The 13,608-nt window shown below is 41.8% G+C and overlaps 1 protein-coding gene across 4 annotated transcripts in view; it reads left to right on the forward strand.

Annotated features, from left to right (window-relative positions):
- The window catches only part of dync1i1a (dynein cytoplasmic 1 intermediate chain 1a), a 533,829-nt gene that overhangs the window by 59,029 nt on the left and 461,192 nt on the right, over positions 1-13,608 (forward strand). For all 4 annotated transcript variants that reach the window (XM_068009827.1, XM_068009839.1, XM_068009830.1 and 1 more), the window contains exons 3-4: positions 8,946-9,060; positions 12,052-12,142. In XM_068009827.1, coding sequence (XP_067865928.1) covers positions 8,946-9,060; positions 12,052-12,142 — 206 coding nt within the window. The remainder of the gene's footprint in view (positions 1-8,945; positions 9,061-12,051; positions 12,143-13,608) is intronic.

Here is a 13,608-nt window from a genome sequence, read left to right on the forward strand (position 1 = left end):
CAACCTCCGTCTTTCTAATGAAAATAATCCTAATCTACTCAACCTCTCTTCATAGCTAGCGCCCTCCATACCAGGCAACATCCTGATGAACCTCCTCTGCACCCTCTCCAAAGCATCCACATCCTTTTGGTAATGTGGCGACCAGAACTGCACGCAGTATTCCAAATGTGGCCAAACCAAAGTCCTATACAACTGTAACATGACCTGCCAACTCTTGTACTCAATACCCCGTCCGATGAAGGAAAGCATGCCGTATGCCTTCTTGAGCACTATTGACCTGCGTTGCCAACTTCAGGGAACAATGGACCTGAACACCCAAATCTCTCTGTACATCAATTTTCCCCAGGACTTTTCCATTTACTGTATAGTTCACTCTTGAATTGGATCTTCCAAAATGCATCACCTTGCATTTGCACTGATTGAACGCCATCTGCCATTTCTCTGCCCAACTCTCCAGTCTATCTATATTCTGCTGTAATTCCGTGTTAGATTATGTATCTGTGTTCTGGGAACGGCTCATGAGAGTTTGAAAAATGGCTCAGGAATTCCATAAATCTTCCCAAACAACCATGAAGAAATGGACAGACGAGCATGCCAAGACCCGAACATTTCAACCAGGGGATGAGGTGTTCATATTACTGCCTTTACAGGGTGAACTGTTGAAAGCATAGTTCGGTGGTCCATATAAATTGATCAAGAGAATTGGTAAAGTAAATTATTTGATTGACACCTCAGATCACCAGAAAAAGAATTGGCTGTGCCATATCAATATGTTGAAACAATATCATCGCCGGGAGGAGGATAAGCAAGCACAGGTATGTCAGATAGTAGGGTCAGTGAAGGATGAAAGGGATAGTAGGGATGAGGCAGAAGGAGGCTGAGGCAAATCTCAAATTGAACCTTCTATTATCTGGTTAGCTAATACTGAATTGCTAGGGCGATTGCACACTATGCTTTCATATTTAGATGCAGAAAAACTAAAAGACCTAACAAAGCTACTCACAACATTTAAAGGAGTCTGTAGGGACAAGCCAGGGTGTACAACCTTAGCCCTACATGATGTGGATGTACAAAGAACAAAGAACAGTACAGCACAGGAACAGGCCATTCGGCCCTCCAAGCTTGCGCCGATCTTGATGCCTGCCTAAACTAAAACCTTCTGCACTTCCGGGGACCGTACCCTCTATTCCCATCCTATTCATGTATTTGTCAAGATGCCTCTTAAACATCGCTATCGTACCTGCTTCCACCACCTCCCCCGGCAGCAAGTTCCAGGCACTCACCACCCTCTGTGTAAAGAACTTGCCTCGCACGTCCCCTCTAAACTTTGCCCCTCTCACCTTAAACCTATGTCCCCTAGTAACTGACTCTTCCACCCTGGGAAAAAGCTTCTGACTATCCACTCTGTCCATGCCGCTCATAACTTTGTAAACCTCTATCATGTCGCCCCTCCACCTCCGTCGTTCCAGTGAAAACAATCCGAGTTTATCCAACGTCTCCTCTTAGCTAATGCCCTCCAGACCAGGCAACATCCTGGTAAACCTCTTCTGTACCCTCTCCAAAGCCTCCATGTCCTTCTGGTAGTGTGACGACCAGAATTGCACGCAATATTCTAAGTGTGGCCTAACTAAAGTTCTGTACAGCTGCAGCATGACTTGCCAATTTTTATACTCTATGCCCCGACCGATGAAGGCAAGCATGCCGTATGCCTTCATGACTACCTTATCCACCTGCGTTGCCACTTTCAGTGACCTGTGGACCTGTACGCCCAGATCTCTCTGCCTGTCAATACGCCTAAGGGTTCTGCCATTTACTGTATACTTCCCACCTGTATTAGATCTTCCAAAATGAATTACCTCACATTTGTCCGGATTAAACTCCATCTGCCATTTCTCCGCCCAAGTCTCCAACCGATCTGTATCCTCTGACAATCCTCATCACTATCCGCAACTCCACCAACCTTTGTGTCGTCCGCAAACTTACTAATCAGACCAGCTACGTTTTCCTCCAAATCATTTATATATACTATAAACAGCAAAGGTCCCAGCACTGATCCCTGCAGAACACCACTAGTCACATTCCTCCATTCAGAAAAGCACCCTTCCACTGCTACCCTCTGTCTTCTATGACAGAGCCAGTTCTGTATCCATCTTGCCAGCTCACCTCTGATCCTGTGTGACTTCACCTTTTGTACCAGTCTGCCATGAGGGACCTTGTCAAAGGCTTTACTGAAGTCCATATAGATAACATCCACTGCCCTTTCTTCATCTATCATCTTTGTCACTTCCTCAAAAACTCAATCAAATTAGTGAGACACGACCTCCCCTTCACAAAACCATGCTGCCTCTCGCTAATAAGTCCGTTTGTTTCCAAATGGGAGTAAGTACTGTCCCGAAGAATCCTCTCTAATAATTTCCCTACCACTGATGTAAGGCTCACCGGCCTATAATTTCCTGGATTATCCTTGCTACCCTTCTTAAACAAAGGAACAACATTGGCTATGCTCCAGTCCTCTGGGATCTCACCTGTAGCCAATGAGGATGCAAAGATTTCTGTCAAGGCCCCAGCAATTTCTTCCCTTGCCTCCCTTAGTATTCTGGGGTAGATCCCATCAGGCCCTGGGGACTTATCTACCTTAATGCTTTGCAAGACACCCAACACCTCCTCCTTTTTGATAATGAGATGACTGAGACTATCTACATTCCCTTCCCTAGGCTCATCATCCACCAAGTCCTTCTCTTTGGTGAATACTGATGCAAAGTACTCATTTAGTACCTCGCCCATTTCCTCTGGCTCCACACACAGATTCCCATCTCTGTCCATGTAGGTGAATCCTTTTCTATAAAATAGCATCCTTATCACTTAAGTCCAGAAAAAAGGCCCAGGTAAAAGCAGAACACCAATACATGCTGAAAAACCACCTAACTGAACCCAGTCAAAGCAGCTGCAGTTCCCCTGTCATGTTACATAGGAACATAGGAACAGGAGTAGGCAATTCAGCCCATCGATCCTGCTCCTCCATTCAATATGATCATAGCTGATCATCCACTCCAATGCCTTTTTCCCAAACTATCCCCATATCCCTTTATGTCATTGGTATTTAGAAATCTGTCCATCTCTGCTTTCGACAAACTCAATGACTGAGCTTCCATTGCCCTCTGGGGTAGAGAATTCTAGAGATTCACAACCCTTTGAGTAAAGAAATTTCTCCTTATCTCGGTCCTTAGTGGCTTCCCCCTTATTTTGAAGTTGTGTTCCCTGGTTCTAGACTCCTCAACCAGGGGAAACGTTTTACCTGCATCTACCCTGTGTATCCCTCTAAGTATTTTGTAGGTTTCAATGAGATGACCTCTCAGTCATCAAAACTCTAGATAATACAGGCCCAGTTTCCCCAATCTCTTCATAGGACAGTCCTGCCATCCTGGGAACAAGTATGGTAAACCTTTGTTGCACTCCCTCGATGGCAATAATATCCTTCCTAAGGTAAGCGGACCAAAACGGCACATAGTACTCCAGATGCAGTCTAACCAAGGTTCTAAACATTTGAAGCAAGACTTCAGTACTCCTGTACTCAAATACTCTTGCAATAAAGGCATTTGCCTTCCTAATTGCTTGCTGCACTTGCATGCTAGCTTTTAGTGACTTACTGATGAGGACACCCATCCCTTTGTACATCTACACTTTCTAATCTATTATTATTTAAGAAATACTAATTTGTTCAACTAAATTCTGCATAGACTACAGAAAGGTTAATGCAGTAACAAAGGCAGACTCCTACCCAATACCTCGCTTGGAAGACTATTGACCAAGTGGGCAGTGCTGCATTTCTTACAAAATAGATTTGTTAAAGGGATACCGGCAGGTTCCTTTAACACCCCGAGCTAAAGAAATATCGGCCTTTGTCACACCAGACGGTTTTTTACAATGTCGAGTCATGCCATTTGGGCTAAACAATGCCCCAGCAACTTTTCAGAGATCAATGAACCAAGTGGTAGCCAGTGTTCCTAACTGTGTGGTTTACCTTGTTGATGTGCTGGTACACAGTGACACTTGGAAGGACCACTTGAAACAGCTAGAAACTCTGTTTAGAAAATTACAAGCAGCTGATTTAGTAATAAACCTTGCCAAAAGTGAATTCGCAAAAGCCAGCGTAACCTACCTCGGGCATTTAGTAAGGCGAGGGCAAGTGTTGCCAAGAACAGCAAAAGGACAAGCATTGGTGGAGTTCCCTAAGACTAATCGAGAAATCATGAGGTTTTTGGGGATGTATGGTTTCTACCACAAGTTTGTACCAAATGTTAGTACTATACTACTCCACTGACAGATTTGCTACAGAAAAAAAAAACCAAGGTAGTGTGCTCAGGGGAGTGCCAAGCATCTTTTGAGAGGCTGAAAGTCATTTTTATTAATGAACCAGTGTTGGCTGCTTCAAATTTCACTAAGCCCTTCAAGGTAGCAATTGATGCTAGTGACTTGGGGGTCGGTGCAGTCCTGTTACAAGACGTTGAATGAGGTATAGAAAGACCAGTGGGATACTTTTTCCAAAAAGCTAAAACGACACCAAAAAAGATATTCAACAGTGGAAAAAGAAACCCCAGATGTGTTATTGGCTCTTGAGCATTTTGAAGTCTATTGGCTGCATTTTACAAGCTCGCCACCGAACCCTGCGGCGAGCTTCAAAGATGGCAGCACGTATGCAAGGGCTTTACTCCGCGAAGCTGCCGCGATATTAACCACAGTGGCTCATTTACATGGCCAGGGTGGACCGGCCCCCGCCCTCCCCCCCCCCCCCCCCCCCCCAACCCCCCTGATGATGTGTAGGAAGCGGGTGATCTGTCCCCAAAAACAGCGTCTGGAGCCACTGCGCAGGCGCCATCTAAAGGGCTGCCATGGGCTTTAAGTTTTTGAAGTGACATGCATTTTAAATTTAATGAAAAGATGTAAATAAATATTTCTAGACCCCCTCCAACCCACCCAAAAACCAGACAGCTCATGTATTGCCCTCCCCCATGTTCAAAAACCTTTATCTTGTATACCTGACCTCGCCCCCCCCCCACCCCTAATGTTCAAAAACCTTTATCTTTAATCCATTCCACCATCCCCTACACTAATCATATCGGTTTGACCCCGCTCACCCCTCCCACACTGAAATACCTACCTCCTCCCCCCCTCCCCACCAGTGTCCGCATTGGATCTCCAGATGCAGATCCGAAGGCATAGGAGTCACGGCAACCGACCACAATCTTGGAGTGGGACGGCTGACAGGAGCAGATAAGTCATTAATTCATTACTTTGCATTAATTAACATATTTAAATTCTTCTCCCATCGCTGAGCGGCAGTGGGCGCCACGAGGCCTTGCTGCCACCAGCAATATGGCGCCGGGACTTCCTGGCATTGAGACCCGTGGCAGGCCACTCCCGGAGGCATTTTTTGGGTGCCCCCCCACCCCCTGCCACAACCCCCGACGGCGGAAGGTTGGTAAAATTCAGCCACGACTACGGAGAGGCATTAGTTTATACTGAACGTATCCCCCTCGCCTTTGTGGCAAAATTCAAAAATCAGAATGCCAGACTATTCCAATGGAGTTTACTATTGCAACCTTATCACTTAAAGATTATCCACATTGCGGGGATAAATAATGTAGTTGTGGATGCTTTATAGAATCTAGCTTTGCTTTGAGTTATCTGAGTGCAAAGATGGTACAAAGCAGAACTGTATTAGCTACAGGTAAAGATTGAATGAATATGAGTGTGAAAAGGTGTCTTAAAATTTTTAATTTTTTTTTTCCTCCACACTTTGTTTTATTTAGATTTAGAAATACAGCACTGAAACAGGCCCTTCAGCCCACCAAGTCTGTGCTGACCAACAACCACCCATTTCTCCTAATCCTACATTAACCCCATATTCTCTACCACATCCCCACCATTCTCCTACCTATACTAGGGGCAATTTACAATGGCCAGTTTACCTGTCAACCTGCAAGTCTTTGGCTGTGGGAGGAAACCGGAGCACCCGGCGAAAACCCACGCAGACACAGGGAGAACTTGCAAACTCCACGTGGGCAGTACCCAGAACCGAACCCGGGTCGCTGGAGCTGTGAGGCTGTGGTGCTTGCCACTGTGCCGCCCATGTAATGACACATATTTGAAAATGGCGTTGCATTCCTCCAAGGGTGGAGGTGTTACGAGTGCTTCCTTTTTAAAAAAAAAAAAATTGAGGATTTGAGTTTTAAAACTGAAAAGGATTCCATATATGCTGGAACTTTGTGTTCTTTTTAAAGAGGTCATCAGAAGGTCTTTTGGGCTGAGCTTGATTTGAAAACAAACAATTACTGGAAGAATGGAGGAGTGCTAAAAACAAGCCCTTACTGGCAAGCACCTGTCTTCAGATAATTACCCAGCAGGGTTTTTTTGACTTGGGGAAAGATATTTGCAAAGGAGTGACAGATCAAGATTTATAGGGGTCAGGAGGCTTGACTCTTGTGACATTGTTTTTGGTTTTGCTTTGTACAGTGAGTGAGGGTGTGGATAGTATTACAAAAGACAGTTGGAGAAAACCTGCTAAAGGAGCAAAACCCAATTCCACTTGTTCCATCTCTTTAAAAAAAAAAGCCTGCCAACTTTTCCATATCTTGAGGAAGCGCTGAGAAGCAAGTGTAAGAAACTGCCTAAAACCCCAGTTGCTGCATTTTTCCTGGAAAGCCTGCCCAAGCTGATCTTCAACGTCACCTGACAAGACCTGTTCTAGGATAATCCCAGTGACAGCCGTCTACGTGTATTTGGGATGCCAAACCAAAACAAAGGACTTCTGACATCTTTCCATATCTCTTTTTTCGTCAAGTATTCGGCCAAAGTATTTTTTTTGTAAAGCTCCAAAGAGTAAATCTCTATTTTTCCGGTTGACCGTGTGTGTGTCTGTGGGGCTAAGGAACTTTTATATTTCAAGCTCTGTGTTAATGCTGTGCACCATTACTGGTTAAGACTTGTTTTATAATTAACTGATAATTTTGCTGTTCATGAAAGAAACCTGGTTGGTGTATTTTATTCTGGGATAAAAATAGAGTCTATGATTCATTGCATCAGTAACTGGGAAAAAATTTAAAATATATGTTGTGTCCTGGAGAGAAGTGGAACTAGAAAAACAGTGCACTCCTCCCACCTCGGTCGTAACAGGACTCTCGCTCTTGGCTGCAGAGAACAGTGTTTGTCCCCTGCTACCACTACATTCCTATTTGCTCCCTCTGCTTGAATGGCTTCCTGGACCCTGGTGCCATGGTCAATTTGCTCATCCACCCTGCAGCCCCCAGTCTCATCCATACAAGCTGAAAGAATAATAAACCTGTTGGACAATTGCAAGGGCTGAAGATCCTCTACTTCTGCCTTCTCAATTCCCTTACCTGCCTTACGCAGTCACGCCCTCCTATCCCTGACCAACTCAAAAGACCCTATCCTATGAAAGAAAATCAAAGACAAAGCATTAGAGAAAATGTGTGAGCACGCAAGGAAGAGAGAGACATGCAATGTTAGAAGACTAATATGAGGAGGAGCCAGGATCTTGGTAGTTATTGGGGGTGGAGGGGGGGGGAGGTGGGGGAGAGACATGTACAATATATTCTACTCTTTAAGCAATGCCACAGATCAAATAGAATATTAGAAATTATATTTTAAACAGCAAATTAAGAGACTGGTAGAATAATATTGTAAGAGACAGATTTAATGGGGCAGATTTTACTGGGTTGTGCTTGGATGTAATTAGCTACCTGTACTGAGTGTACATAGTGAAGAATCGGGCAGGCTCCTTAACAGTCCTGCCCGCAATATTTTCCTCTGTGCTCTGCCCAAGTGATTATTTATGTCCAAATACAGTAGAGGAAAATTTGCCTGATTGAGTCCTGGAGATAACTCCTTTAGACTTCCCAAACATATTTTTGGAGCAATAAATGTTGTATTTGTGAGCATTGAGGGACACCTTGAAGAATAGTCCTGAATACATTGGGCTGTATCTTGTTGAGCTCCCGACATTGGGCTCCATGGGGGGATGGGGCTGGAAGATTGCAGTGGAGCCCAATGCTGGGATTGCCGGGCCCAATCTTTCCGGTGGTGGCGAGGCTCTGTGGCGGCCCCCCCACCACTTGGCGACAGGACCCGACGTTAAATATTGAAATAAAGGTCATGAAGACATTTACACGCAATTCCCCGCAATCTTGCTGGCTGTCTGGGATCTTCGGTGTGACGGGCGGCACTCAAATGCCTTCACTTTTCCCGTTCAGGGAAAGCTGGCGCCACCAAGGTGGTGAAGGGAGGAACTTAGAACTCTTAGTGTAGTTGGGTGGGGGGGGGGTGGTGGGAGAAACGGGGCCAATTGTGCATTTCTAGAGTGGGGAAGGGGTGATCTCTGCACTTAGTGCAGTTGTGGGGGGCGGTGGGGAAAAGAGGTCAGTTCGGCACTTTGTTTTTTTGAGAGGGGGAGAAATGGGGACGACTGTTTGCAGTGTATTGTGGGGGAGAACGGGTTAGACATTTATTTACAGTGCAGTGTTTGGGTGGGTAGGGGTTCAAATCTGCAGTGTCGGTGCAGGTCTGGTTGCCTTTTAAAAATGATGCCTGTGCCTGCACAGAAGCAGCTGATGCTGTTCACGGTGTCGCTGAGGCTGCCCCCGCCACGTGATGGAGGGCAGGGGGGGCGTGCCTGCCCTGCATATTTAAATGAGCAGCCCAGCACTACATTGTGATGGCGTGCGGCCTGTGTGCGGGCTGCCATTTTCATCGCCCGCTGCCAGTAGCAGCGGCAGGAAAAGAAATTCAGCCCATTGTGTCATAACATTTATTTCATGCTTTATATACATCTCCATATGCCATTCAGTGGTTGAATATGAAATTTATTTCAAATATGAGGGAAACAAAATATTTTCTATCAAGAGTGGAGTTTCCTGTTGTTCTTTCAGGCGGAGATGCAACATAAGAAAGAACCACCCCCTGAGGACTCTGATCTTGACCGCAAGCGAAGAGAGACGGAGGCTTTGCTACAGAGCATTGGCATAGCCCCAGAGCCAGCACTGGGTAAGGAGCCAAGTCACTGTTTTATATAATGTGATCTTGATGAGTGTGGCATTTGTTTCTGTTGTGAAAGATCCAATACCTTGGGATGACACAAGTCATTTTGAGATTGAGGAAAAATAGTAATGAGCCTTATGTGATGGCGCATAAGGGGGTAAAGGACAAAATGTTGGAGTGCGAGTTGGAAGATGGTGATATCCACTAGAATTTTGCAGGTTAACTGGCAGAATTTGGAAATGAAAATTAAAATAGGAAAACTATAGAAAACTTAAAACCAGCAGCAAATAAGACAGAGAAAAGATAAAAGAGAAACAAGTGCTAAGAATACAACTTGACAAATTTTAAAGGGAAAGAATTAAAAAAGGAAAGAAATGGGAGAGCTAATAAAATAAAATTGGGAAATATAAACTATTTCTAGTTTATAAAAAAAACTCTTCTCTGGCAGCCAGAAGTTAAAATTTACGAATTTAGATTTATTGAAAGTGAATAGGTATTTGATAGTGGACTGTAATGCCATGTTAATGGAATAAAGTTGAGGCATTTGTAGTTGTACTCCAAATTCAAGAATTATCAAAATAACAAAACTGGAAACATTATTATTGATCGCCCTTTGGCGTGTACTGAATGCGGGCAGGAAATCTGTTCTCCAGCTTCTACCAATGCTCCTCTGAACCAGAACCTGGAGTGAGGTGAGTGAAAGTGTTGCACTATTAGCTGCCTTTATTTCACCACCCTTCCCGCACCCCCCACCCCCCGCCTTTTTTCCACAGCTGAACAATAAAACTCGGCATCAAGCTCACATTTGCACAAATTGTGTCGCACCACAGAGGCACCATGTATTCCATATCCAACCACAGCGTCAAATCTTTTTTTGTGTCCACTCTTGTTTTTTTAAAAATCAGCTTGTATAATGAAATTGACTAGCCTTTGGATAGTGGGTAGGGGGAGAATGTATTTATCTCAATGAAAGCAGCTGGACACTCCTAAAATTCCTGTTTTTAAAAAAAAAATTGAGACATGTTTCCATTTTTGTTGAAAGGTGTACAGGTCTAAGCAATATAATTAGAAATTGAAATTCCATCTTGAATAGTCCAAGACCTTTTCAAAAGAGAACAGAAACATCAAATCAGAAGTGTTACATTCTTGTAGAAAAATCAATACAGCTTTAGCACCATGGTTCTTATTGCATGTTACCCATTTAGCGGCATCTGTTTTTCTTGCTGCCATTTGTGTTATTGATGTAATAATCATGTAGTGCTCTTGAAAAATTTCTTATTTATGCAGTTGCAGTTAAAATTGTTAAAAAGCTGCATGCTGACTGGATAAGGCTGACAAGGCTTATTTTTAATGAGTTAGTGAAAAAAACATTATTGATTCTACCTATTTGGTCAAAGTCAGGTCATGAATGCTTCTATGCTTGTGATCTAACTTCGTATTCACCTTGTAAAGTTTGGATCTGAATGTTTTCAACAAAGTATTAATAAAGCTGTACGACAGTCATACTTATCTTGTCCAGAATACAGTTTTAACTGAACTTCTGGGACCAGAAACGTTACATAAATGTTAACACTAAATTAAAATGGACAAGTAGGTGGCTGAAGAAATGATTCTATTGATCTGTATTTCAACTGTTCCAAATGCATTGATGTTTTAGTTTTTTTTATTCATACCTGCTTTTCCCAATGTGAGCTTTGCAATGTATATTTTATGTGCAGTTGCTTTCTGTTGTCTCTTCAAAATGTTTCTGATTTAATTCATGGTTTTCAGACTTGTGATCCTTTTTAGTTTTTGTCTTTACAAATATCTAGAGAAGGTGTACAAATAAATACATATGTAGTTATGTATTTTCTGACAGGGTTTCAGCTGCAATTTAGAAAATCTAAGCACATAATGTACTTTTTCAGAAGCCTTTTTAAATACATGCAAAATCAAATTGTGGGTCTTCCCTGGAGCAGTGCTTCAAATTATAGAATTATAGAACTCAAGAGGAGGCTGCTCTGCCCATCGTGCCTGTGCTGGCTTTTTGAAGAGCTATTGTTATTATGATTCCTCTATCCAGTTAATCCCACTCCCCTTAAATTTAGTTTAATTGAAAATGGGATGTACCTTTTTTTATTTTCAGAACAAATCTGTTTCTTTGATAATTCTGCTTTTTCACAATTACATTAAGATGGATTGGAATAAAATTGAACATTTTAAAATTGTGATAGAAAAATTGGTTATCACATTGTTTAACTATATTAGAAGAGTAAATTTAAGTATTCTAACTCTAAATATAGACTGAAACGTATGCATCTGACCCTTTTTTATAATCTGTATTACTCTGCATAAATGAAGGAAATTGTTGCCCATGAGAGTGTCAATTTTTATGATTTTGGTTCTGAAGATTGCTGATGGTAGTGATCATCTAATCCAATGTTAAACGTTTAAATAATTAAAATTGTCTTTTTCAATACTCTGTGAAGTAAAAGATTTCTGAATGTTATTGATTTTTATTTAAAGGTAGTATCTTGGAACTAAAGATAATTTAGAAGACAAACTGCTAACAGACCAATTCTGTTTCATGTTTGTTTTTGGCAATGTGGTTTAGTTTCTGCTGTTTGCCTACATATTGGCATAGGCCTCTGAAATTATTGCAATAATTAACATACTTTTTGTTAGAATATTTGCATTTATGAATCAAATTGTTTCACTACAATAATTTTAAGTGACAGCTGAAACCTTGCTGCATTTTAATATGATTGTAATGTGCACATTCCAAACTCATTTTGAGTGATTATTTTTGCAAAAACAAAAATTAAATATTCATTTGATTTTCTTCCTTTTTATTTTTCTTTCCTTTTGCTTTTGGCTTTTACCATTTCAATTCCATTTTCTGCTATGTTCCCCATTTATTTAAACCCTTTTTTGTTTTGTTTCTTGTCTGATGTTGCTCACCATCAGTGCAGCCACTGCAGTTAGTAATATGGGATACCTGTTATTTTCATTATTTAGTCCCAACCCCTATGTCTCCCTCCTCGAAATCAGTGAGCACGCCCAGTGAAGCTGGTAGCCAGGACTCGGTAGATGGTGGCCATGTTGGAAGGTAATTTATTTTTTGTAACTTGACGATTTGGTGAGAGCAGTTTTGACAAGAATTAATGCTATTGCCTGCATCATTGATCTGTGACTTACTTAGGGAAATGCTTTGGTTAACTCTGAAAGAAAAGAATGAAAACCCAGCAATATCATAATTTTTAGCAGTTTAACGATTGAACATCACGTAATTGTGCTTTTAGCCATTAATGCCAGAAAATACAAATATTATGGGGTTAGAAAGTTATGAAGCTACTTCACCCACAGTTTGCTTCAGTTGCACATGAAAAGTTGGGGGGGGGGCGGAGGGGTGAATACAATTTATTAATTTTCAGTGGGTCCTAGAACAATCTTGTCGTATTTGCTAATTAAAACACTGCAGATGCTGGAAATTTGAAATAAAAATAGAAAATGCTGTAATTGTGTAAAAAGGTGTAACCTTTTTAGAGAATGCAAACGAGATCAGCATTTTAGTAAAGTTTGTTGGGGGTTTGGGGAAAAGAGATGGAATGGGAAAAAACGCAGATATTCGAAACACAGAGGAAACTACTGACTGAAGTATGTATAAGCTGCTTCATAGAAAAGCAGGAAACAACTGGGTCATATAATACAGCACAGAAGGGGGTAATTCAGCCCATTGTGCCAGTTCTTTTGGTAGAGCTATTCAATTAATTCCACTATTTTTCCCCACCCATTTTCTCCATAATCCTCTAAACCTTTCCCTTCAAGTATTTATCCAATTCCCTTCGGAATGTTACTATTCAATCGGCTTACAAAATCCTTTCGGGTAGTGAATTTCAGTTCACAACAACTTGCTTTATTTTTTACATATAAAGAAAGTTTCATCATATCACCTCTAGTTCTTTTGCTATTCAGCTTAAATCTGTATCCTCTGGTTACTGACCTTTCTGCCACTGGAAACACTTTATTCTTATTTACTCCATCAAAACCATTAATGATTTTGAACACCTCTCCCCTTAAAACTTTTCTACTATAAGGAGAATAACCCCAAATTCTCTTGTGTCTCCACATAACTGAAAGCTCTCATCCCTTGTATCATCCTAGTAAATCTCTTCTGTACCCTCTCCAAGGCCTTGACATCCTTCCTAAATTGTGGTGCCTAGAAATGAACACACTTTTCCATCTGAAGCCTAACCAGTGTTTTATAAAGATTTAGCATGACTTCCTTGCTTTTGTGCTCTATTAATAAAGCCTAGGATCCCATATGCATTTTTAACAGCCTTCTCAACTTGTCCTGCCACCTTCAATGATTTATGTACATACACCCTCAGGTTTCTCTGTTCCTGCACCCCCTTTAAAATTGTACCATTTAGTTCATATTGCCTCTCTTCATTCTTCCTATCAAAATGTATCACTTCACACTTCTCTGTTAAATTTCATCTGTTATGTGTCTACCCATTTTACCAGTTTCTCTATGTGCACCTGAAGTTAGTTACTCCATTTCTGAGTTTTGTA

This window comes from Heterodontus francisci, chromosome 2, assembly GCF_036365525.1.
Source record: "Heterodontus francisci isolate sHetFra1 chromosome 2, sHetFra1.hap1, whole genome shotgun sequence".
In the NCBI taxonomy this organism is placed as follows: Eukaryota; Metazoa; Chordata; class Chondrichthyes; order Heterodontiformes; family Heterodontidae; genus Heterodontus; species Heterodontus francisci.